Source organism: Aquila chrysaetos, chromosome Z (genome assembly GCF_900496995.4).
Source record: "Aquila chrysaetos chrysaetos chromosome Z, bAquChr1.4, whole genome shotgun sequence".
Classification (NCBI taxonomy): Eukaryota; Metazoa; Chordata; class Aves; order Accipitriformes; family Accipitridae; genus Aquila; species Aquila chrysaetos.
The window spans coordinates 61967762-61995103 of record NC_044030.1 but is presented as its reverse complement, the minus strand read 5'-3'; the positions used below and the strand labels follow the sequence as shown (position 1 = coordinate 61995103).

General features: G+C 38.2%; 1 protein-coding gene and 1 long non-coding RNA gene across 4 annotated transcripts in view; one reads left to right on the top strand and one right to left on the bottom strand.

Annotated features, from left to right (window-relative positions):
* Positions 1-2485, top strand: part of ARSB (arylsulfatase B) — a 67748-nt gene extending 65263 nt beyond the window's left edge. For both annotated transcript variants that reach the window (XM_030005073.2, XM_041120958.1), the window contains exons 7-8: positions 1159-1287; positions 1849-2485. In XM_030005073.2, the coding sequence (XP_029860933.1) occupies positions 1159-1287; positions 1849-2114 (395 nt within the window). In that variant the 3' untranslated portion in view covers positions 2115-2485. The remainder of the gene's footprint in view (positions 1-1158; positions 1288-1848) is intronic.
* LOC115337077 lies at positions 2412-27330 on the bottom strand. 2 transcript variants are annotated; one of them, XR_003922025.1, is made up of 3 exons: positions 26953-27330; positions 5181-5264; positions 2412-2520 (listed from the first exon to the last, which is right to left on the bottom strand). It is a non-coding gene; the product is annotated as an uncharacterized LOC115337077 (long non-coding RNA). The 2 variants fall into 2 exon arrangements; XR_003922024.1 differs by lacking the exon at positions 26953-27330 and adding an exon at positions 7629-10462.
* Between the last annotated feature and the right edge of the window lie 12 nt (positions 27331-27342).

Sequence of the window (27342 nt, the reverse complement as noted above, 5' to 3'; positions counted from 1 at the left end):
ACACTGGTTTGTCTCCACCTTCTGACGTCTTGTTTCTAGTCTGCTTATAGGGTTGCCTTATGGTAGTCATTTTGTAAACAGGTATCAGCTGATACAGTTAATATAAACCCCTTAGGTTTTATGTCTTAAACTCCTGTCTTGTTTATGAAAGCTGATATGCAAGATGGCTTGGTTGTTCCTGGAGTGTCAGTCTGACTCCCTCCTGGTTTCAGTAAAGAGCTGGTCTCCTGATCATCCCTTGTACGCGTGTTAATTTTTTTCTGAGCTCCCTCCTATAAGGAGCTCCAGGTTTCCTTTTGAGAGGGAATTTGCATATAGTTGACACTTCAGAGTTTTCTGCAGTATCTGGATATGGGGTCACATCACATATGCAGCTCTACCAAAGACAGCATGAAGACATGCTTCACGCTGTGTTATGCCACAGAAGATATTAGAAGAAAATTCTTTACTGAAAGGGTTGTCAGGCATTGGAACAGGCTGCCCAGGAAGTGGTGGAGTCACCATCCCTGGAGGTGTTCAAAAACCGTGTAGACGTGGCACTTCAGGACATGGTTTAGTGGGCATGGTGGTGTTGGGTTGATGGTTGGACTCAATGATCTTAAAGGTCTTTTCCAACCTAAACAATTCTGTGATTCTATTATTCTACCTTGCTGGCCAGGTATGGATCTGTGTGAATGTAGCCAGCTCAGTCCAGAGAGACAGCTCTCTGCATGTGGATACAAGTCAGGACCTGGGACTTGGTCCCTGGCGTGATCTAAGAGAATTAACAGTAGTAGCATTGATTCAGGAGATCTTTCAATCCTATATTCCTAAGTGGCAAAAGGTACAGGCACTTGTATGAGCAAATGTAGCAATTCCAGTCATGGCTATTCTTAATATAGGTATATGAGATACACATATATATCTGTATACAAAATGAGTCCAGTTATCTGGACTCAGGTGTGACACTTTCCACTGGTAATTTTTTGGGGTCCAGTTCAAGTTCTGCATTAAATACATCCAGTGAATCAATAGCACAGATCTTTGCACATATATATAACAAATTCTTTATCCAAGACACAAAAATAAATGGATGATACCACTCTGTTTTCCAACAGAATTCTAAAAATTACTTCATGCATATGCAATGTACCTAACTTCGTTTACTGTTTCATTAAGGTCTTGGCATTGACAACAGGACATCTTTACCACAGAGCAATTCTTCTCCATGGGATGATACACTTTTCAATATATCCATGCATGCAGCAATCCGACGTGGAAAATGGAAGTTACTAACTGGATATCCAGGTAACAAAGTAACTCCTTTTTGTACAGTGTGTTGTATCTCCTACCCACCCCAAACACAGTTTAATTCTGTTTAATGTATTTTCATTGCTTTTAGTTATTTGCTCACTTCTCAGGTTTTTAATCACATGCAAAAATCTAGAAGGCGGACTTCTAAAATCCAAACAACATATTCTTTCATTTTGCAAATATTTTGTATACAAATGACTTTCACAGTAGTGGAAAAACTATCATAGAATCATAGAATATCTCAAGATGAAAGGAACCCATAAAGATCATTGTATCCAAGAAGAAAGTCCATGAAATTAATTTATATGAAATTAAGTGACAGGGAAGTTTGAATCCCAGTGGTGCAGCTTTTTTGTATAAATAGGACTCCTGTATAGATAGCCCTGGACTAGACAGACTCTGGTGCTGGGCTAGAGTTAAGGAATGCAGCAACAGTCACTGGCCAGTGGCTTGTCAAGGGACCTAGTGAATTTGTCCATTACAGTATAACTCTTTGTCTCCACACTGCTGCTCTGTGTCTGAGAATTAACCCTTGGACTATTCCTGTTTCTGCAGGCTGCAGTCATTGGTTCCCTCCACCATCTTTGTTCAATGAGTCAGAGATTCAATCATCTGATCCACCAACAAAGAGACTCTGGCTATTTGATATTGTTCATGATCCTGAAGAAAAAAATGATTTGTCTGAAAAATATCCTCATGTGGTAGAAAAACTGCTGTCACGGCTTCAGTATTATTATAAACATTCAGTGCCCGTGTTTTACCCTGATGAGGATCCCAACTGTGATCCAGCAGCAACTGGAGCTTGGGGTCCTTGGGCATAGTGCACAGCACTGCATCCTGCAAAACAATCCTGTAGTGGAGTCTGGTTTATGGACTCAGGGTCCTAGTCACATATTTCTTACCTTGTTTATTAAACTATTGCTAATTGTGAGCTCATTCCTTGAGTAATTCAGTATTTCTTACACTTAAAATATGTTGGGGATCTTATTTCAGTCTTTTCCCACTCGTTCCTTCCCAACAATTTTATGTGAAATGTTGGTAAAATTATAAATCTATTGTGAAAATATTCTTTGTCCAGAATATGCTTTTAATGCAGAAGGTAAAACATTGCCTCCCTCCTTGAATCATGGCAGCAAGGATATCCAGAATGCATCCATCTTGTGGAATAAACTGATTTTTGGTTTCGTGTTTATCCAGAAGACAAATCTATTGGAAGTTGTTACATATCTGTAAAGAGCAGAAAAAAAAAAAATACAACAGTTAGCATAATTTTTGCCTTTAACATGCACCTCCATCCAGAAAAGGGAACAGACAGAAATCTCCCACAGTAAAAACCCCCAAACCTCCCAGAATACAGGAAAATCCCTAACCCTTGTTCACTGTTAATGTATCAAACTGGAGTAGAGAGTGGTGGTCAGCTGGAGTGCAGGGCTGTCAGGCAGAGGGATCTTGACAGCCTGAAGAAATGGGGCACAAAGACTACATGAAGTTCAACAAAGGCAGAGTCCTGCATTTGGGGTGGGATAGCCCTATGCAGGAGTACACACTGGGCTATGACTGGATAGAAAGCATTTTTGTTGGGAAAAAAAAATCTAGGTGTCTTGCTGGACAATAAATAGAACAAGAGTTGCTGTGTGCTCTGTTGGTGAAGCAGACGAACCACATGTTGGTCCATATATGCAAGAATGTAGCCAGCACTCTGGGGGAAGGGTTTATTCCCCTCTATTCAGCACTGGAGCATAGCATCATATTTGGGGCTTCCCCTGTACAAGAAAAGTATTGACAAATTGGAGTGAGTCCAGTGGAGCACCATGAAGATGATCATGGGGAAGCTAAAGAAATGGGTTAGTTTAGGCTGGAGAAGAAAGAGAAAGGGGAAATTACTATCTTCAGCCACCTAGTGTAAGGGCATAGAGAAGATGAAGGCAGACCCTTCTCAGAGGTACACAAAGATGAGAAGTACACAGGGAACATGTGGAGTTCAAATTCAATATAAGAAAAAAAAAAAAAATCACACCATAAGGTTAGTCAGATATGGGAACTGCAAGGCTATGGCAGCCCTGTCCTTGGAGAAGACCCTGAGCAATGTGATCTGTCCCTGAAGTTGGATTGAATTTGAAGTTGGCCCTGCTTTGGTGGGAGTTGTGAGGAACAATGAGGTGACCTCCAAAGGGACCTTTCTGCATGAATCATTCAGTGAGTCTATGATCAACAAAACCTTACTTCTATTGCCTGCCTGGTGAGTACCCTTTCTTCTCAGATTTTGTTTTGTTACACCATAGTAGAGACGGTTTTCATCCTGAAGTGGGCTCTGAGCCATGAAGAAACCAGGCCAAGCAACATTTCTTGGTTACTCATCAAACTGATGCAAGATGAACCCACCAGCTCTCTTAATGTCTCAAACCTCTGGAGTCTGGCCAGAGTTCTTGTATTGCTTCTCAGTGTCCTTAGCCAAGTTCTCAGGCTGCAGAGCTCTAGCTGTCATCCTCTCCAGAAAGTAGGGATCTTATTGCCTATTTTCTGGCTCCAGGACCAACTCCTATAAATTGCATTAAAATTTTGCACACCTTTTCCCAGTTTTCCCTCAGGAGACTTGTGCTAATTGTTAGCAAACAGATTCGTGAAGAGACAGACTTGACAAAATTTGTGCATTTTTAAAAATAGATAAAGCATGGAAAAGGTGAAACTTAAGAAAACTGAAAATGCATATAAAAATTAACAGAATTTCCTGCTTTCTGATACAGCTGATTCTCCATTGCACTGTCTTATATCTAGCTTGCCTTTTCCACCTTTGATGTTTTCGTACAAGTGGAAGTGAAGCCAAAGCTCTCCAGAAGCCTGTTCAGCTGTTTGTCTTTTTCCCAAAGAGCCTCATGTTTCTCTCTCTCTCCTTTGTCACTTCTGCTCCTTTATTTCAGTGTTTTACCTGTTCTATTTCATTCAGTCTCATCAGCCTTGAAGATAGGGAAAGAAGGAAAATAGTTTGGGAGGAGATAATTCTCTTATAGTGGGCAAACGTATATTCTCTGTGGTTTGGTTGGATATGTTCTGGAACCCTGTTTCAGACCAAAGTTCAGTATCCTTGTCCATTCATCCATCAGTGGCTGAAAGCAGATGGTTGCAGCAGGATATGACCAGGGCAAGCGTATGTGATAAGCTCTTCAGATTGTCCCTCACATTGTAAATGATCACTCAGAGCCTCAGAGATTTAACTTCTATGTGTCCAGTTGCTTTCAGTGATTTTTTTTTCTCTTCCGTGAGGTTGCACAAACTTTCCGTTGGGGTCCTTTGGCATAGTGCACAGCCTTACAATACCTTCTAAACTGTTGGTATTCACACAATCACATGTTTCCACAGCCTAACTAGACACTGTGCGAAGAATCATCTGTTTGTTTGTGACCTGCTTCCAGGTAATTTGAATTTTCACTGGTAAAATACATATGCTGTGACAGAAACTCTTACTATACTACATTTAGCACCTTTCATATTAACCAATATCTTTAAATTATCAAAAAAAATTAATATGTTCTGCAAAGGTAGTCTCCAAACTGATAGCTGATCACATCTTCCATTTCACAAAACACATTTAAGCTTTTCTTTCTGTCATGTGTGACTGTTCATTCAATTCCTGCTCAGATTTTAGCTAACACAGCTCATGTAAAGGCCCGATGTGTGTTGGGAGCAGCGCTGTTAAGTCAAAGTGAGAGCAACATGTAGGCAGCCCACAGGAAGGCCTATAGGTCATTACACAGCCGTTATCACCTGCAGCGTGCAGGCTCCCTCAGCCATAATCCTTGCTATTGATTGTCTGGCGGTTCCTTCAGAATCCACTAACTATGGAAATGGTATAGACCAAACTTCCAAGCTGGAAGGTATAAATACATCACCTTACTCAAAAGGCTTTTGAAGCGTATCCAACAGCAGCCAGACTGCTCAGGCTTTCGTGCTTCCCAGTGTGATACAGGGGATTCCTGCAGTGTGACGGAGGAGAAAGGATGAGCACGCTCATCATTGGCTAGGTAAGTATTTTGCTTGAGTTACAAGTTACAAATTAGACAACTTGTGAGTTAGAAACCTCATGAATTAAAGGATGAATTAGTGAATTCACGTGTTAGACTAGTCTATATGAAGGGCATTGAGCCCTTGTTTGGTGTGTATGTTTGTTTTCTTTCCTAATGAGCTCACAAAATAATTTACAGAGTATGTTGTCCTGTAAATTTGAGAGATCCAAACAGACCGTGACAATCTTGGCTTCAGAGCACAGCAGCATTTCACTTTTGAATTTTTGAAGATTCTTTATGATAACTGAGGCTCAGGCTCTGTTACTTGCTGACCACGGCAAGGGATGGAAAATGTAAGCAACAAAACCTTTTTACAAGCTATTGCATCACCTCAACAAAGCTCACATCTTCCTTTAGTAGCTCTAGAAAAACCTTTATTGCAGTTCCCTTCCCTAACTATTGCAGTTTCTTTATTTTATACCAATATAATGATTTATGCTAGTTTATAACTTATCTGTTTACTGCAACTTTAAGTTTCATATCCTAATTTTCTGTAGCGTATAGTTAGTAATATGGTTTGGAATATGGGATTCTGAAAGAATAAGCTGTCAAATCACCTTGTGCAACTTTTAGATTTACTATTTATGTATGTTATGCATTAATGATACAGGTTGGCCTTCAAATGCTTTTTTGAAATAAATCATCCAAATATCAGAGGTTCCATCTGTTTAGTACTCCATTCCTCGTTTGTTTAGACTGTGTTGATTAATTTATTCTTGCAATCAAAATGCAGATGGAGAAGTTGACAGCCACCCACCAGTATATAAGGCAAGTAGATCCAATGAATTTACATTATTCTCACTCTTGAAAGAGTTGGCTGGTTTTTTCATAGCACATATTTATTTAGCACTCTGTCTACACAAGCAGACATGTAAGACTAGAAATCTAACTGTTCTCAGTCAATACCCACATATAACATTTTAGTTTATAGTAGCAATTACAGGATGTGGTTGCCACAATAACAAGGGACTGGACTCGGGGACGGGGGGAATTCCTGCCGTACATTCCTGTCTGTCTTTTAGAATTCAGCACTCATATTACATGAGGAAAGGTGGCTTACCGACAAAAGTGGGAACTTCTGTTAATGAAATTTTTAATACAGGTACTGTTATTTTTATGCTGATATCCAATTTCATGGAAAAGAAAGAAACATCAGCTAACTTGTAAAAGCTCAAGTAATTAATGTGTTTGAGTCTCCCATCAATGTCAGCTCCTTGGCTAAAGTTAGAAAAGATTAAGGAATGTCTAATTTTAATTTCAGAGGTAAAAGAACTTTTATGTTCTCTTTTCTCTATGTTCTATAATCTGCACTTTAATATCTTGTTGATATTCTAGTTCATATAATTCACCTATTAGGAAGAGACCGTGGCATGTCACTGTCTTCTATAGGTATCAAATTCACCCTCTATTTCCTCTTGTTATATTTTAATATCCAAGGATTCATTATTTTCTCAGCTACAGTACACATCATTATTTATTTTACTTCCTAATTATTTTCCATGGGTGGTCCTTCATAAAATATTTTAATTGAAATGGGTTAGGGAAAAAAACCATGTGGCTGACACATTTAGGTTGGCATCTGCAAAGAGTTGTATATTGTTCAGTTGTTTCAAATTGGGAAATAAAGAATTCTTTATATATTTTGTGGTTACTTGAGTAACGTTCAAAAATGCAAGCATTCTGGACTGTCTAAATAAAACTTCATTTCATCCCTTTCCAAGTTAAGATTCATTCTTAATCTAGCAAACATCTGAGGATTTTAAATTCAAAAGTCTTCATTTTTATATTGTAGAAATGATTTAAGCTTCAGAAAAGTAACCAAGTTTAGGAAGAATGCTTACACACTAGCTACTCATTTTGCATTACTTATTTACAAGAAGATGGACAGAAACAAGGAAGGGATGATTTTCTAAGCGAAACAGAAGATCTGGACCTGTTCTGGAGTCAAAGGCCCTATATTCAGCCTGAAAATAATTTGTCCAACTTTCCTAAATTTGATAAATGGGTCTTGGATGAAACTCTGAGTTTAATCCTCTTCATAATCTCTGAACAGAAGAACCCAGAGTTTAAACCCACGTAGTCTGTGTGGATTTGAAGCTCCACTAGCAGTCCCTATTGGCCTCTGTGAATTTGCCTCTCATCTTACTGACAAAGTGGTTTAATGGTAGTAAGGCTACTGGGGATATTCCCAAAGTTCTTCCATGTTTTCTTTAAGAAGCAGTAAATGAGCTTGAGGTTACACAGAGAATCCTATTAGACCTGTGCCACCCTTACCAAAGAGTCCTGATGGAAGGGGTCATAGTGACAGAGCCACTGATACAGCATGTGTGATGGAGTCTGGCACACAAGGACATGCAGTCTGTATGTGTAGCCATGTTTGTAATTCTAGGGTCAGGGAAACCCAAATGAGAAATAGGCAAGTAAATCACAAAACACAGAAGTCAAACAGTCTAAGTGAAAGAAAACTTGACAAATTAAAAATGTATGTCAAGCAATACATGGTGATACAGAATCTAACCATAAGTGTGGGCTGTGCTTAGCCTGGGAACACCAAACCATTTCCAAGACGTAGCAGTCGTCAAGGGAGAATTCATTTTCATGCCTACCTGCTCCTTTGGCAGCCCACCACAGGCCCCCCTCCAGCTGGACCCTGAGGCTGTGTCTCTCATAACATTAACCTTATCTCTGACATGATGGAGGGGTCAGAGGACCCTTTCTACAGCCCAGCCCTTCCCTTGGCAGCCCCTTTGCAGCCCCACCCTGAGTGGACCCATAGGTTTCATGTGTCTCTAGCTATAAATAAGCCAAGGTGATGAGGAAACCAGTGCTTTTGCTAAGAGAAGGGGAAAAAACCCCACCAATTCTAAGTTTGAGCAAATTTTTTGCCAGCAGGTTTCCAGCTGAGTGATTTAACTCTTGCAGCATACTGTCTTTGTCAGCTGCAGGGAGTGGTTTTGATTCAGTTTCAAGTTGGGTTGTTATATGGGAAGATCCTGGCTCAATATATGGTGTAGAGAGTTCTCTGGGGTCCCAAGCTGCTTTTTCTGATTCCAGTGCTCTCACATGTCTTCTTCCGGTGCCGTACAATGCGTGTATGAGCTCATCTACATCAAGCAGAACTTCTGCAAGTAACAGTAAAAACATTTTGGCACAGATCAGGCAGAGTGAGTCAGCCATCCAACCATGGATGGGTTCAGCGATGGCCCTTGTGGTAATTGCATACTGTGGTTAGCAGAGGCAAAGAGGATGATGCATTAAGTTCTTGTTGCGTTAATGTTCCCTCCTGAGAGTGTTATTTTTGCAGGGTGGAGTGGAGAGATATTGGAAAGATTGGCGATATATCTGCTGCCAAGTTTCAAAAAAGTGACTACCAGCTGCCATCATCAAAGCAGCTATCGGATGTTGATCTCCTAATTCTGGCTAAACTCAATAGCAACAAAGGCAGCTATATTTTGTCTGCAGGACTATAGTTAGAAAAAAGTACAGTCAGAATTGCTAGATTTGGATCTAAGGAATGCAGTGCTTATTTGAACGAGTCTTCAAAAGCCACAACAAGGTACTACACCAAAGCCACAGTTCTGGGCTGCCAGATTCTGCCATTCAGGACAGTGATAAAAATAAAAGAGCTCTGTCTTGCTTTATGCCATGCATTCTTGTGATTTCTTCAAGCAAACAAGGAGTTAGAATGCAGTGAATACACGTACAAACAAAGTAAGCTGTGTTTAGTATTCAGCAGTGCTTGTTGAGTAGTTTTGGGCATAGAGCCCATGGTAATGAATGGAAAACTTTGATCAGGACATCTGTGGCCTGCCCAAATCATTTCACGGGATCTGCAATTCTGCCGGGAACATCACTTGATGGCCCTATTAACCAGGGATGTTGGAGCCTTTCTTCATTGTGTACATTCTCCCAGCACACTCACGAAGTAGGAGTCATCAATTTTTATTGGATAGAAAGCTCTGAAATGGCTTATTCAAGGACATCTGAGCCCTTAAGTTACGCTTACATTTATCCTGCCTCACTGGGAAAAAAAGTTTAACGGGTGTCTCTGGACAATGAGAAGATGAATGTTGAGAGCATTAAGTCAGAGGTTTGACTTCACGTCTAGCAGACATACGCTCAGTTCCAGCTTTACTCTATTTAACTCACTGTAACAAATACCCTTTTTTTTTTTCCTCTCCAGATACAGTCATGGCAGTTCTGTGACTCCAAACTGTTGTCTCAATGTTGCTCACCAGTGTGGGGTCATCCCTGAGAACAGTAAATTTCTGGAGGATCATCGTTTTTTCCACTCTGCCCTGTGTATTAGTGGTAAGGGGAGCCTTTTTAAAAGGCTGTGAAAATCGTAACTGCCATCCCAAGAACCATGCAAACGCTGCTGCCCTGTAGGTGGCCTTTATAGATACACTGAATTTTCCCTTTAATTCTTGTTCCCTTTGCTTTGTTTTCAAATATTCTGTTCCACAAGTCATACTTGGTTGATAAAACAGTCTGAAATAATCGCAAAATAGCTATGAGTCTGGTCTGATCACACCCCCTTGCCCCAGCAGTGACACGTTGCAGAAACAAAGTAATTTTCCTGCCTTTCAGTTCTGTTTTGGCTTTACTCTACAATGAAGAAAGCATGGTCATGGTATATTAAACAACTGGATAAGAGCAATATATACATTACCATTATTCTGTTTCTAGCTAAAGCTCCAAGGCTAATAAAGTGGAGAAGCCTGGCTAAGAACTTGCTGATAGTTTTCTTTTGCCATAAATTCAGCCTAAAAAAAAATTCCAGAACAGCTGAAATGGCACAGCCTTTGGCTGAGTAAAAAACAGGCACATTTATCATATAAAAGACTTATGAAAATATTCCAGCTGGATTTTGAAAAATGTAGGAGGGAATAGAGTAGAACAATTGCATTTCTGTTTATATTTGCCCTAGAAAGTAGCCCACTCTGAAGAAATATTTACAGAAGTGAATGATTGAGAGATTGTCTCTTAGAGGCAGCAGGTATAAGGTGTCTGAAATTCCTCTGAGTTACAATTGCTTGTTAACAATAGGATTTTTTGGTAATTATTTCTCCCCACAATACACATGGATTTAATGCACATTGTTTTACATGGAGAAATTTTTAGAATTCACCCTTTCTCTGTATTTATAATAAAGAAAAGGCCATGGTATAGTAAAAAAATAGCTAAAACCAAAATTTTCTTTAATTATTATTCCTCCACTAGAAAATGGACAGCATCTTCTTACAATACTTATAATTAAATAAAGTTGCAAGAAGCCATGTTTCTGGCTGTAAAGACTGAGTGTAGCGTTAAGAGGCAAGTCTAATTTTTAACCCACAAATACTATTGAGGATTTTTGTACTATTCAATGAATTATGCATTTTATGTTTAACTTGTGACATAAAATGTGTATGAACACAATCAAAAACCCAAATCCAACCAAACCAAGCTTCCACTTTATCTAAGATTATTGTACTTCTAAATTTCACAATTTGGGTCTCTGTTTCTAAATACTAAGATGAAATTACTCGGTGCATTAGCATCTATTTTTTCAGAAACAGTGATGATGCTGAGACCCTGCTATAACAACATCATTTAAGAGCCATTCTTCTCATGTCCTATAGGAATCTATTTGTAAGCATCATGAGCTGCTAGCAAAAGCTGACTTTTTAATAGCAGCCACTATCCATTCTTTTACTTAATATGATTTAATGACATTTGTTTGATGGCATGTTCAAATAAAGTAATGGCCTCTTTTTGTATGTAAATGCTGGTTTTATCCATAATTTATTTTCATTGTGCTTTGCATAAATGTACTACTGATGTGCATTAGAATAAAAGAAAATGTTTTAAGAATACTTGGTTTCATCCTAAACATTAGCCAGGCTGTAAGTGACAATAACACACTGATAATCATCAAAACTCTAGATGTAGCAGAGATCTGGCATTGTTTAGCTCCGTAACTCTCAGCCCAAAATGCACACACAGCTGCAGTGCTCTCAAAGTGTTGTTTCCTTCCACTGCTGTCTTAGGAGCTGATTACTGCATAGATCCCTCTGTACCTTCAAAGCGAAAGTCAGAGTAATTCCACTCAAAACCATAGCTTCAAGTAAATGCAGTGTTCATGAAAGATCTTTGCCCATGAGTTGCTCTCAGAAGATTCTGAATTAATTAATGATTAATTAATTGTGTTTTAGTTGCCTATATGACAAGAGGGAGAGGAGAGGATATTGTGAGAAATAGAGACAGGGCTGTGCCAAAAATGGTGCCTTTTGGAAAAAGTGGATATCAGTCACTCAACCCGAGTGCAGTCGTGGTTCCAGCTTATTTTATGAACTGGCCCAGTCCAGCTGTAGAGCAGAATTAAAGATTCCCACTTATAATATAAACTGGAATCCTGTTCTCAGTTCAGGGAAAACTCTTCGATTCTTGTTCACTGATAAAGATATTTATTGTGGAATCATGGAGTTATTTTGAACAGTAATCTGAAGATGTGATGTGCTGACAACTGTTATCCTGTGTCACTGGTGAAAGAAGAGAAATTACTCTCAGTTAATAACTCTCCCAGTTTTTAAATCTATGCATATTACAAACACTCTATTCTTGTTTAGTGTTATTTTATTTTTTTCATTTTGTGTTTATCTTTAAAATCAGGGTTAGCTAGATATGACTCCAGAGAAAGATATCAAACATATATTTATTCAGAGAACTTCAGTTTCAAAACAGACCTGCTAATACTAGGAACTATCATTAACAAAATTTACTGCCTTGAAAATGTTATAATCTCCATTTCCTCATCCTTCTGCTCACAAACCTGGAAATGAAAGAAGTTTTTTCATAAAGATCAAATGATAGCTATACACTCTAGAAAGAAAAAATATGTTTAGGATAGAATTTGCTTTTGGTAGACCCATAGTAAAGCCCATACAGACAGAGAGCCCAGTAAATTGGGTAGATCTCTATAGTTCTAAAACAGGCCCACATTTAGCTTTACATTACTGGTTAGAAATCAAGTTCCAAAAAGCCCTAACAGGGGTGACTGTTCTTTCCCTTAGGGTCCGAACAAGGAAATCCAATGTTTTCTGGTCAGCAATAGGAATTCAACTTTGTAATCTGACACTCTTCATTCCTCTCAGCTCAAAGGCAGTAAACCAAAAAATTAAAGGCAGAACAGATTTTCAAATCATGTAGCATTTGCAAATCCTCACACACCTTTAATGATTTGTTGGCATGTACAAACTGAAAGCTGCATGACCTGGCCTTTCTCTTGTCAGTTCCAGCTCTCATCACATCATCTAGTTATGCATGTTTCACTGAGAATTCATGCTTTTGTGTTTCTCTGATTTCAGGCCTATTGTTCCAAACTCTTGAGGAATAATAAGAGTCACAGAAGAGCCAAAATCTTCATGTTTTGAGGCTGATATAGCTCTACTGTAGCCAAATGAGCTATGCTAGTTTTTACCAGTAAGTACTATGCAGTTATTAGAAAGATATTAGTCCCTTTTTTCTACTTTTTTTATTTCTGGTCTCTAGCATGCATGTGGCAGTGGCATGCTTCTGCATATTTATGTCACAGTAACAATTGGATCTTTTCATGCTCAGAGTGAGTAACTCAACTCTAGTCAGTCTGTAATTTCTTTCTGACAGACGCGTTATTTCTCTGCCGATGACATGGTGATGGTTAAGGCCAGCTATACAATTTAAAAACAGACGATTTTTTTGTGAGCACAGTATGTCTATCCAAGCACACTTCTGTCCTAACAGTGCATAAGCCTGCTCATCTGATGACCACTGGCTGCATCAGTTGTAGAACATGGTTGTAACACACTGGATAAAGCAAGCAGTTTGTCATACAGTTTTACTTGCTGCTATCATTTCTATTTATTCATCTTTCTGTGGTGCTATGAATGATGCATATATATTTTTACAATGGTCACTGCAAAGCCCGTGGACTCTGGACTAAGAAAGTTATCCAGTTGCTTTGGCTGCTTGTTCTCATTTAAGATTTGTTCAAGTTCATGCTGGTGTCAGCATGCCCTCTGACTTCACTGGAAGACCTCAGTGCTCTTTGAAAAAAATCAGATTATTTGCAATGAAAGACTTATCAAGCATGGCACGAGCTGCAAACTCAGTTGGAACTGTGTAAACTTCCATAAGATTTGTTTGTAGTAGGAACAAAGGTAGTAAGGAGAGCAATATTAGGAAATCTCTGGTTGCTATTCTCTGTGCTCTCACTGTATGTGCTGCACTTTATCTGCATTTATTGAATTTATGCATCCTTAGTCACTTCTGTGACTAATCTGTTAGAGATGCTTTTGAATAGATATTGATTTTTGGAACATTTCTTAAAACTGTGATATTTGCTGGACTTGCACAAGAAGTTCTGAGAAGTCCACTCCTGCAGCTAGTACAAATTTCTTGGGAAATCACAGCAAGCTTTTGGTGAATTCTTACACCTTGAGTTTGAGTACATCCCTATAGTTGACACCTTTGGTATATGACATTTAGCTTGGTTCCGTACCCAAACAGTGACAGAAACTATTCACGTAAGTTAGCAAAATAGAAGCCTGCACATTTCTGTATGTTTATTATAAGGAGGTTGCAACAGTAAATTCCAGGACAATGACTTTATGCTCATAGGAAATTATGTGGGTATTGTTCATTGTCACTCTTATCAGTGCATGTTATACAGCTGAAATTTATGTATTGCCTATAAAGCAGAGAGTGATTAAGAAGAGAATGTATTGGCAATTACTACACCCTGTTCTTAATAGGTCCACCACCTTAGACTTTCTACACCAACTTCTGAAATTAGCTGCTGGGAGAAAGGAACACTGGCAATAGTGTAGGGAAATGCAGTCTCAGGCTCTGCATTCTGTTAATTAGGAGCCTGAGACTCATGGTTAATGGTGATTAATGTTCCTTTATATTTTGCTTTTGGGAAAAGATCACATAAAGCTGAAGTACTTTCAAATAACTGTTGATATTAATTAATGGATATTTTAAAAAGTTATTTCTAAGTTTGTTGCTGACAAATTAAGAATAAAACTCTCATCAGAGTGTATAATTTAACTAAATCAGATGAACATAACTGCCCCTAACTGTTGTAACTGCTTCTTTTTCCTACACTGTTGTTTTATTTTTTTAAACTTCAAAGTCTCCAAATTCCTCCTGATTGATACACTGATATTTTAACAATGTCTTTGTTGTGTACTGCAATCAGACAAGTGCTAATCCCCTTGAGGAATCTGGCAGGGCTGTGGGAATCCTCTAGCCATAATTGTATCTCTATCGCAAATGTGATTATATTGGCAACTTTAGCTGAGTTGACAGAATGTGCTGTTGTTGTTGAGGGTGGATTATATCAACTTTCTCTATTGACTTATGAGTCTAAGGGTCACTCATTTATGCATTCTTTGCTGTCTCTGATAGGATTTTTTTTGGTACTGTTCTGGAAGATGTTAGAGAGATAAATGCCTGCTGTATTTAAACAAAGAAAGACTGTAATCAGAAAAACTGAATGGAAAAGCCAACAGGAAATCCTAATTACATAGCTAAAATAAAATTACTGGAGAAAAAAATAGATGGTGAATTATAATCAGTGAAACTGAATTTTAATGGTGTAAAAATGGGGTAAAAAAGACATCTTCCATTTTTATTAGTTTGAACATTAAGAGAAAAATAAAGCAATATAAAGATGCTGATTGTAGTTCCACTTACTGTACAACCATGTTACCCCGAGTCTTTCATTTACTTATTCAATAGTTTACAAGTTATTTTAGCTGAACACTCTAATACGGTTGTTTTTCTTTAACAGTTTCAAAGTGCAGAATAATTCCATTGTAAACTTATTTTTGGGGCAAAGGACGTTGCAGATGATTCATCAAATGCCTGAAAGTGTAACCTCCTCATATTTATTCAGTTTTTGGATCTCTGCCTCAAGCCATGATTATCATTTGTTCAAAGTCTGGCATGGACCATCCATTTCTCTGGTAATAAACAGGGTTTCCCTGCGTACAGGGAGAAAATCTTGATTTTTATTCTCGTGAGTTACTCTACAGTTCTTCTTTCTCTGTATTTACATAAGAAAAATGGAAGATGCCTGTCATTCAAATAATCTAGTAGACCTATAAGCTGCAAAATATTTATTCATTGGATTTTATTTCCCATGACCAGACTGTTAAGAATTAAATTCTGTTTTCTGTTTGTTAATTTATTCTGATTATAATAGCACTAAAGGAGGTTCAGGGGCATTATAGTTCTTTAATTAATTTGAAAGACGAGAGAGGAATAGGACCCTTATTTGTTTTACTGCATATACTCTAGCTGGGCTTCCTGAAGTCCACTTGGCCTACAATCAGTTTCGGAAAGACCATGATTTGGCTCCAAGTCAGATGTTTCAATTGAAATCAGATAGCCAAAACCACAAGAATCTAACTTGTTAGAAATGGTGACTGTTCCAGAAATATGAGTCCACAAGACTGGCATACACACAGTAAGTAGAGGACATCCATAAATGCTTCTGCTGTACACTTAGCTTAGGGTTTTGTTAATTTTGCTGCTGTTACATCATTGGGAAACCATGTGCACTTTGCCATACAAGGCTGGTTTTCTTTGTTTGCTCTTCCAAAGCCAGAGTATATATTCTGTATACTAATAGTGGCTTTTATCCTAATTTTCACTGTGTAGAACTTGGTCTGAAACTGCTGCATGGAACCATTTCTTAATGACCTTGCACCATCTCCTGTCTTCCTGCAGTGCTCAGAATGACCATGCATACTGAGCATGTCCCTGCCACACTGTGAATTCCCAGACAAAACATGATGCTTCCCTTTCTTGGAGCAAAGAGGTCTAATTCTTCTTAGTTTACTAAATTATACTTAGAATTTTCTTTTCGAGGAATTTCTCCAAGTGCTGTCTCAATGACTTGTAACCAAATGTGACTCCCAGGAAAGATCATCAGCTGAATTAGTTTTGATGTTAAGATACACCTTTCGCTTACTTGTCATTCAGTGACTTTGCAAATGGCACTTTCAAAGTGCCTACCACTTTCTGGTGTAACCATCCCCCAACTACCAAATAAGAAAAGGCTGGAAAGTACTAGCTGAAATTTGCCATTTTGTTAAAACTAACTCACCTAGTGAAAACATGTATTTCAAAGGTTTCAGTGGGATAGTTAGCCAGGTTTATTAGTGTGTGGTGGCCAGCATGGTATTATTTTGTGAGCTACAGCTGATGTACTGTATAATCATTGAATTGGGCTATGATGCCATGCCCTAAGGTGTAGGTAATAGCTAAGTAAGATCATTACACAATGAAACTGCAATTTCTATTACTTTGGCTTTGCATGTCAGAATTTTCTTTATTCACTACAGCTCTTTATGGATATTTTGGTACTGCGGGAAGAACATGCACTAATGACTATGCAACTTACTCTTGGCCAATATGTGCCTTATTTTTCTCTGTAATTAGTTTCTTCCTTTCTCTTTCCTTTTGAGCTTATTAGCCCTACAGTCATCATCATTAATGATGTTTACTTTTAATCAGTTGTGGTATTTTAATTCTCATTTCTTTTTTCTTTTTCTATATTATTCTCAATAATTACAGTGTCCTTGCAATATCAGTACCATCTGCAGCTAAATGGAAGTACTGGGTTTCCAAGCTATTATTTTGATTCCATCTTATCTGTTCAAATAATGAAAGTACAGATTTCTAGGACTAATCACTGTAGTGTTTCATTAATATTATCTCCAGCTAGGCATTTTCATTTGTGTTTTAATGTAGATCATTCATCACTTCTTGGAAAGCTAATTTAATTCTTATAGAGATGAAAAACAGAAAAATCCAATTTAAAGTTTTCTGCTTACACACAAAATAGTTAAAGATGCAGCATGACTTGCCAAGACTTACTTAGCACGTGAGAGAATCTTTGACCAATAAAAGGCTATTTTAGTGCTTGTAAGTGTGTGATCTAAGAGATCATGAATTAACTGTTTTTAACAAGGATAGCTATTGCAGAAAATAGTTACATCCTGCAGTCAGGATATAAACTGACCATAAAATGGGAATAAGATTATTTGATTATTTCACAGAGATGAGGGAATTGACTTATCAGAAGACAAGTGTCCTCATTTCAACTAGGGCAAAATTAATTTTCTTCTTAGTAGCTGGTACAGTGTGTTTTGGATGTAGTGTGAGAATAATGATAACACACTGATGTTTTAGTTGTTAAGTAGTGCTTATCCTAAGTTAAGGATTTTTCAGTTTCCCATGCTCTGCCAGCAAGCAGGTGTACAAGAAGCTGGGAGGGAACACAGCCAGGACAGTTGACCCGAACGAGCCAGAGGGATATTCAGTATAGAAACTGGACGGTAGTTGGCTGGGAGGGGCCGATCACTGCTCAGGCATTGGTCAGCGGGTGGTGAGCAATTGCACTGTGCATCATGTGTCTTTTCTTGGGGTTTTTTGTTTTGTTTTGTTTTATTTATTTAAATTATATTCCTATTATTATTTTATTATTATTATTATTGTTAGTATTACATTTTTATTTTACATTAGTTATTAAATTGTTCTTATCTCAACCCACAAGTTTTACTTTCTTTTTCAGATTCTCCTCCCCATCCCACTGGGAGTGGGGTGCAGTGAGTGAACCGCTGCCTGGTGCCTAGTTCCTGTCTCTGCTTAAACCATGACAACAGGGTTACTAGTGAACATACAGAAATTCAAACGAATGGCCTCAAAAAGACATTTACATTCCTTGTAGTGAGGTGGTGCAGTAGTGTTTACAGTGTAGATAATTTTAAGAGCTGTGAAAAAACAGACTTTTTTCCATGAGAGCCATCAACCTATTTTAAGACAAGGATTCAAATACTGAGGTTTTATAATGTGGCAAGAAGAAGCCTCAGTTAAAAAATCCCAACAGATCTCCCATGCTAACATACACAGATACACACCTGAAGGCTAAATAAGCAAAAAGGTGAAAGGAAGTGTTACGAAAATGCCCATCTTTATTTTAAAGGAAAGCCAAGGGTAGTGAGAAATATGTATTTTAGCATACGGCTGGATCCCTAAAAAAGTTTAGCAGCCTGTGGTCCAGAATCCTTGACTTCTAGACCAGCAAAAGCTCCTATTTACGTCTCATCTATTTATATTGAGGCTGATTTTCATGTTCTTTTGAAGTCAATAAAGAGATACCATATCAAACAAAGTGACAGATTCAGCTTCCATTGAATAACTGGAGAAAGACAATGCTCTCTACAGGGAAATGCCATAAATCCTAATTATCAGGCTCCTTCAGCAGGGTTTTCTCAGTCGCTAAACTTGTTTTTGAAGTTTGTTTTAGCAGGCATTCTGGTCAGCACAACATTTTATTGCTAAAAACCAGTAAGCTTAATTACATGGAATTTTAAACCAAAACACTCAATGAATGTTTTGTGGCTTAATAATAAATACAAGCTATTATTAAGCTGAAATACAAAGTTAGAGTATTACTTTACAGAAATGACATTTTTAAATGAAAAGGCCCAATATTTTCAAAGAAGCTTCAAGCAGCACTGTGCTCTGTCTGAAGACAACCACTTTAATCTGTTATGATGTAAGAAATAAGAGTTCATTGCATTCACTTGGCTTTACATTATTATGCAAAAAAAGAATTCCATTAGTTTGTCATTAACAGCTTCAGGTACCAGAACAATTGTAAATGTTCTGTAAATTTTGGGGTTTTTTTCTAGACTCTTGTTCGAGCTCTCTGAACAACTTTGAGGTTATATGTTTTCTTCAAAATAATGTAAATTTAGCAAGTTTTTTTGCTAGTTTTAAGCAAACAGTTGCTCACTCTTCCAAGTTTATTCAGTATATGCTCCTTGAAAGCGTCTAATGTTTTGGCCGACTGTCTTAAACTTAGTGTTGTATGCTGCACTGCACAATGAAATCTCATTTCAAAAGCTTTTGAATTTTTAAAGTAGCAAGCGTAAACCTCTTTGTAGATCTTACATTATTTTTTCTGTTAAAATTCAGAACACATGGCCGTATTCCAAGGAAGCTAATGTTGTAATACTCTGTAGTCCGCGCAGTTACAAGGAAATTGCTACATTGTAACTGTTACTACTTAATTGTGATTAGTGATTGACAGGAAGAAGCCTCCTGCTGTGAGACGGTGCTGGAGTCAGTAGACAGGCCATAACAAAAATACAGAATTCAAGCTTAAAAGGCATTTTCCCGATTAGTTTACAAATCTTTTCTTTTAGCAAGATCCAGGTTCTTCCAAGTCATATAGACTGTATTTGATCCTCCACATTAAAAGATCATCCCCAAATTAATGTCAGTATGTACTGTGCATATCTTTCGTTCTTTGGAAGAGACATGCTGTTGTGTGCCCCTAGGCTGCCTAGGACATCTGAATCTTTTTAATCTGACACATGTCAGATTAGTACTCTAGTGAGGCCATAAACATGAACATGATGTAGCCTCACAGGATGTGAAGGATGCATTATGCTATTGCAGGCTTTTTTTGAAGGAGTTGCTCTAACCTGTAATGTTATTATTTTTAATTCATATTTGATGGGTGTTGCAGGTATTTTACAGCTAAAACTGTTGATTTTTTTAAATTATATATCATGTGCTAACTGCCTTCTGAAAAATAAAACTCATTTTCTTAACGAAGATGGCTTGTACAATATGTCCTCCAAAGGCTAATTTTTTTTAATCTTAAGTGTATTGGAATAGTTTGTGGCAAGGTCCAAGCAGATGGAAGAAGAGTTACCTCTCAGGAAGCTCAAATTTAAACACAGAACAACTCTTCTTGTGTTTTTTTGTTTATTTTCAGAGTTCTGGTTTAACCAAAATATATAGTGTTGGCAAAAGCTCTAGAGTGCATGCTTTCCAATTTGGCTTTACAGTCAATAAGCTTCAAAACAGAAGTAAATGCTTCTGAGGGGGAAACAAAGATCAAGGTGAAAGTGTGCTTCAAGACAGTATAGCTAACTGGATACATGTAAATGAGAATTCCATCCTTCTTTTACAGAGTCTGGAAATAAAAAGCTGATAGATTGAGCCTGTTATGTAATTTCATTTTGGAGATGGATGTGATAATTTCCTATTATCCATATTCAGAAGTAGGGAGGGTTCCAATACATTTGTGGTAAGAGCAGGAGAGGAAAATAGAGTGAAACTAGAGACACAAGACATGAGAAAGGGAAAGGATTTAAAAAACATCCAAGTACTGTATGACAGATGGCTGACAAATAAAGAAGATGAGGATAGACTACTAATATGGACTTCTGGGCTGGAAGGCATCATTATATCTTCTGTAAGAACAGTTTTATTAGAGTGCAAGGTGTGGAAATGCAATAGTCTACAGGACAAACTAAACAAAGAAGGGGAATCCAACAAAAACCAATCTGCATCATCATTTTTTCTTGTTTTTCCATCCTGGCAATGCCATGGTTGGTGTGTACAATCCTGAGCCTCCAAATAAGCATGAAACATGCTAGGAATCCACTTCCCATCCTTGAATGTGGGGAATGTGTGGAAATTAGCTCAAAAGCAGCACAAACTGCCAGTGGGAGGAGTCGGTGTCTGTGACTGTGCTTATTTGTGTTGCTCTGGGTCTCACTGACATTCCACATGGAGCTTTGGAAGCCTTAGCGTAATCATGGTTGAGTTATCCCCTAGGCAGGATTGCTCATTGGGATGCCCATTTTAATTCTGAAAAATGTTTCAAGCAGTTATTCTAGAACTGGGATTATGGAGTAAGAAGCCCGTTTCACTGAATTTCTTTGGATAGTTCGAATCTTCCCAATTCTTAAGCAATTTCTTGAAGTTTTAAATTGCTTTGAAAAACTTGGCAATGTTATAATCTTTGAGATTTTCCTATTTCTAATGATGTTAGCACTGATGAATGAAAAATATGAAATAATTTTGAGATATATAATTCCTAGAAATACCACTAGACTATTTCCTTTTATAATTTGTAACACAGCCAGTAGAACTGTAGGATATTTTGGGCAAAGTCCTAGAAAATGCCTTATTTGTGATAAATAAGCTAGTAGTTGAAGAATGTATTGGAGTTGCTTTTTTCAACTGGATATATGAGTTGATAGAGTAATTTCAAATTTTATATGCATAGTATTCTGCTCAAGCTCATTAAATCATTCGACTGTATATGTTTTCTCTTAGCACTCCTTAGGACATGAAAAGAGATTCTAAGACATTAGAAGAGAAATAGATTAGCATAGCTGAGTATTAATGTGGGAATTTCAATAGATGAAAGTCATATTTAAAACCTGGCCTCTTTAATTATTTATACCTAATGGATGTCTCGGTTTGTTCAGTAGAAAGGATACTGCTAATTTAAATTCCCATGAATTACTGCCTCAAAGTGCACTTACAAATATTCTCTGTCCTAGACCCCCAAATTATGGGAAAGGAGATAAAACAGCTGTTACTGCTGTTGTGTCAAGCAACATTTATTTGGCTAGACAGCTTTTTTTCATACTAGTTACAATAATATGTGTTTCAAAAATACAGATTAGACACAGTGATAAATCTGGATCCCTTCAGTGAGCCTGAGTGTCTGCATTCAATTACAGCTGCCTTAAAATACAGTGGTGGATTCCTGCTTGTACCACACTGGCTGAGTCCCAAATTAGTTTAACAATTACTGTCCCCAAAACACCGAGCTTGGTTCAGAGCTGGAATGTGAGACCTCAGAATACTCAACCAGGGTCAACAGATATCTCTTGACACCCATCAAAGGCCTTTGTCACTTCTCATGTTGCCTTCTTTTTAAAGGTCTCAGTCTATGAGATACTCTGTTTTAACTAGCCTTATTTCTTCCATTTGTTTTTACTTTGATGAATGCGTGCTGCTGCCTTGCATTGGTCTACGTGTCTGGAAGACTCTTTTCTTCACCACTTTCCCATGGAAGCTCTAAGCAGCTCTGTCCTTTGTCTCCTTTACTTGTTCCTAGTGTCAAAATAATCTGCACGTTATTAAACTAACTTTCCTGAGTCACCCTAGACTCCTTTCTTCTGTAAAGACGAAAATCTCAAGATATCTCTCTGGATATTTTGGAATTAAGCAATCAATTCAAGTTCAGTATGGTTAAAGACAACTCGAGCCTTTCCTTCCAAACCTTCCTCCCATTTCCTTTCTCTCAGCAGACAACATCTCCATGCTTTCTGCCACTAAGCACTGATCTCTCCCTAGGTCCCCACATGCAGATAGTCTGGATACTGTACATTGATTCTGTACATAATAACTTTAAGATAGTATGTTTTCTGTCTATCCATGGCTAAAACTCTCATATAAACTTTATTTTGGGTCTGAACTATAAAATTCCTTTTCTCTGAACTTGATAGATTCAGTATGATACTTCTGTTATCTGCTCGGGATTTTTTTATTATCTACAACATAAGGTGCTAATTTTTAATGTCCTTTTCAGCTTAACAACAGCCTCTTCTTATCTCTCATTTGCTACCAAAGTGTCCATTATATTACAAAAAATCCATGATGATCAATTTGGCGCTTTTGTTTTAAATGATACTTTTGCCAAAAATGCTGATCAGTAGTTGTTATTTTTATTTAGTTCTCAGCATCCTTCTGCTTGTCTGTCCCAGGCATTTGCGTGTTTGTCTGATTTGCTTAGAGTGTAAGATGTTTCTGGCCAGGATGCCCTCATTTTACTCTGTGTTTATAGTACAGTGTGAGTATGACCCTTGACCAAGGTTCCTACAAGCTATGGTAAAACAAGTTGTAACAGATGGGTTTCCCCATTCTTCACGTCTTTTTTTTTTTTGGTCCCTACTGTCACTGGCTACAGAGTAGAGGGATCAGATTCTTTTCTGTAACACCACATGCTGGTTGACACTAGAGGAATGAACTTCTGAAAAATTAAATGTCATAACTAAGTGCTTACAGGAACTGAGATTTCTGAAGCTGTAAACAAAAACAAGCATTACATGAGAAAGATACATTTTCCTGGAGATCTCTCTCAGTTGATGTTTTACATCTTACTTTTCTTTGGGGTAGAAGAACAAACCACAATAAAATAACACCCATGCCCTCACTCAATTCCCTCCAACTCTTTCAGCATTTAGTCCTCTCTTTTGTGTATTTCCCACCATTTTCTGTCTCCTTAACTTGTCTCTTCCCATTTTCATTGGGGTTCTTAGGACAAGTTCCAATTTTAGCATTGTTTTTCCAACATTATTTTTCTCCAATAAAATTCTTCCCTGTAGTCAGACCATTCATTTCAACAGAATATTGAAATTTATTTCAATCTTCCACAGTAAGAAGGTTTTGGAACAGCAGCCACTTAAAAAAAAACAAACAGCAAAGTAAATACAATCAGGGAACAAATCTAATATGAATATATCTGAAGCTTACAAAGTTGAGATTGATTTGCTGCTTAGTCTAACTACTTCTTCTAATTGCAGTATCCGTACATGATATTCCCTTTGTTCACTTGTAGCTTTTTGCAGGCACCATATAGACATTTCTGTATCTTCTCCAATATTTTTAATAGTTTCCAGTGGCTATTCACAGACTAGGCAAGAGCTTCATTTTGAGCCAAATAGTGTCTGTTCTGCTTTCCAACCTATATGTTATTTTCTAACATAGTTGGATGTCATAGCTTCTTTGGTTGTACTTTCTGCTATCCTGTTTTGTCTGCCTTGTCTATATGCTATTCTTATAACCTTCAGAGAATGTTTTTTGGGCCACATCCAAGGCTGTATTTGTTCAGGTGAACTTCAGGAAATTTCAGGGTAAAATAATCCTTCATTCTAACAGTCCGTGGAGAATTTAAATAGATCAATCAAAATGATGTCAGGTATTACTATCTGGGGTTATAAGTAAACCAATGTTTAGGGAGGAAAACTGTCTAAACAAATGAAGGCCTATGAAGTTAATACTTGGGATGATCTATGAGCAAGAGGAAAAAACATTATATCATCTTTTCCATCTCATATATTACTTAATCCAAATTGTGCTTGTTTGACGTCTCCGTTTCCTGTTTGGATAATCCATATGTGCTAAGTTCTGGTGATGAGTTATTTGTTTGTGCAGTTGGATTTCAGATAATCAAAATAAAAATGTTTAGAGCTGCGCATCAAAGCCAATATCATAATTAGTTAGCATTAAAAACTCACTACTTTGATAGACGGAAATAACAAGTTCCTCACACCAACTCCAAATAAATAAGCATTTCAAATTAAGAAAATTATATGCTCTGCTTAGATCTGTCTGGGTCCCAATCCTTGGCCTTCAGGGCCAAATCAGGGGATTTCAGAGTAATGCTTCCTACCTCCTAGTAAAAACTGCCAGCTCGTGACTCTTTTTCTAACCCGCATACTCATTCAGCCCCACAACCTGATGCACTGAGTTTCTGCATCCAGGGTAGTGTGGTAAAAAGTATCTGTAACAATCTGTGCTGAGGACCAGGCAGCACCTGATGGGGTTGGAATACCCAATAGCCCAAATTAAAATGTTCTAAGCCATGGCTGCCCTTTATATTACATGCAATACTGTGAGTCTGTAATCAGTTTCTTAAAAATTTTATCACAGTGTTCTGTGGGTTATCATTTTCTTATTATCCGGTGTTATCAATCCCATTAGTAATTACTTTATCCAGTGGCTAAGGGTGCACAAAAACACTAACTGATAGCACGACTGTGTATCTGTTCCTGCATAACTGTTCCTGCTGTGTCTTTTTAAACAGCAAACAATTTTTAAACAATTAATGGAGGAGGAAGAAGAGGGTGCCGCTGCCACTGTATCCACCACCACAACTATCACAACATCATTCTTTATCCCGTCTGTTAATTGCAGTGAGACTTATATGTGATTTGGACACACAAGGGTGTCTATGTTTAGAAGCAAACTTTATAAATGAATATACCAGGGATGCATTAATAATTATTTCATTTCATTCTAGGTAAGCTTTATTAAATCAATAGGCACTTCACTTTATCGTTTTAGGAATTAGTAGATGATCAGTGAGAAAACTGATCTTTGCTACAAGAATATTTGCAATGCAGGTTTTATACTTTTTAGTTTCATGTTATTGATGGTGATAGTTCTAACACATCCTTTTGAAATGGCATGGGGCATTTATCTGTTTCGGAAAACACTGATCCAAAAGTAGCAGAGCCATCTATTATGGAGACTAGCTCAAAGTGCACTAAAAAACGGAATGCAAAAGGTCTCATAGCTTTTTGAAAATTAATACGTCTATTGCGTTAATTTTGTATTATCAAGTAACATTGTGACTACTCTATTTGTGTGAAGTCTCTAGGGTTAAAATATTCTTTAAAGAGATGTTTATTTTTGAACAGGCCTATTGAGTTGTCTCCTATTGTATGTTAAAGTAGCTGCTCTTGGAGGTCACAGAGAGTTCAGCTTTACAAAGACACCCTTATTTTGTAGAAAATGAATTTTCAGAGACTTTAATGGGAATAAACAAAAATGTCTCTAATAAAACTTTTTTAGAATGCTTCATCTGATGACTTGTCCAGAAAGAAGGGGGAAAAGTAACGTAAGGATACAAGTTTGGACAATAATCATACATGAAAGCATGTGCTCTCTTTTCAGTAAGTGTGGATAGCTGAGTATGTTTTTAATGTTTCTGCCACAGGAACGTAATTCTTGGGGTTTTGTGCTTGTTTCTTCCTCCTAAACGTACATACTTAGAAAAACATTAACTGACTTTTGGTTTTCTGAGCAGCAGACACTAATTAAAAAGGCACAGATCCAGCAACTGGACCCAGTCAGTTGGAGTCTGACTTTGCACAGTTGAAGACTTTGGAGTCCCAAGCAGTCAGCAGGGCCAGCCTGCATTGATCCCTCTGTATCATCAGAGTAAAAGAGCAATTCAGCCCCAAATCATGGCTTCAAGTAAATGCAGTGTTTGTGAGAGATACCATTCTGATAGCTGTGAAAAGAGAACTCCTTACTTTTTCCCAGGAGGAGAAAAGCTTTAGCTGCAGCAAATCAAGATTTGCACTAGTGTAGCACTTCATTTATGTCTCTGAGATACCCAGAGTGATTTATTTTATTGACCCACTTAGCAGCTGGTTTTATCTATTGCAACAGCCAGTTCCAATCTAGCAAGTGAAGCTGACATTGAGAAAAGCTGTATGAAGTTAGACACCTGTCATACACTTGCAATGATCAGCGTATTACATGAGGGCACAACAGCAGGGAATAGCAGAGGCATGCGGAGACATGTCCGAGCCTAAACCATGATTTTCTCTGCAGATGCTTTAAATGAGTACTGCCGCTAGTAGATTCAAATGTGCTTAGCATTAGACATCTTAAGACACTTTAAAAATTACAAAGTTCTTGAAAAGCCTGAGTCATCAGAGTGCTGCTTTGAAACTGGAAGAGTGTTAACTGGGATTTTAAAGGGACACTGGTGGGAAATTATTTGTTCTGAGGAGAACAGGTTCGAAAACAGAAGCTTTGCAGACAATTCGTGAGACACTTTCTTGCCATGTAAATTGTCTAAGTATTAACTGCATTTTTTCAGAAGGTCTAGACTAAGAGGAATGTTTGGAAACGGGGAGGGGGGGAGACGGGGAGGGGAGTTGGTATTTACCATCGCCACTTTGCATTCAATGCATCCTCCACGACCGGTTCCGATGGGCCAGATTAACTGTGACGAGAAGTGCGACCGTTAATACCGGGCCCGACAGACACTTCATACCGGGCCTGACACTGCCCGTCGTGCAGGCCGGTGCCAGTTCTTAGCCGGGCCTGTCGGAGGAGGCAGACGACGGACCGCTGCTTGCCTAAACCGCCGGGACGGCGGGTCAGCGTTTGTTTGGACTGTTTCCAGAGACTCTCCCGCTTGGCCAGCCCGCGGGGAGGGCTGCGACACTGACCCGGGGGCACACCGGGCCGCCCGCGGCCGAGGTGCTGGGTGCCCGCCCCGCCGCAGCGGCTGCCGCCAGGGCCCAGAGCCGGCCGGGCGGGGCCTCCCTCCCCT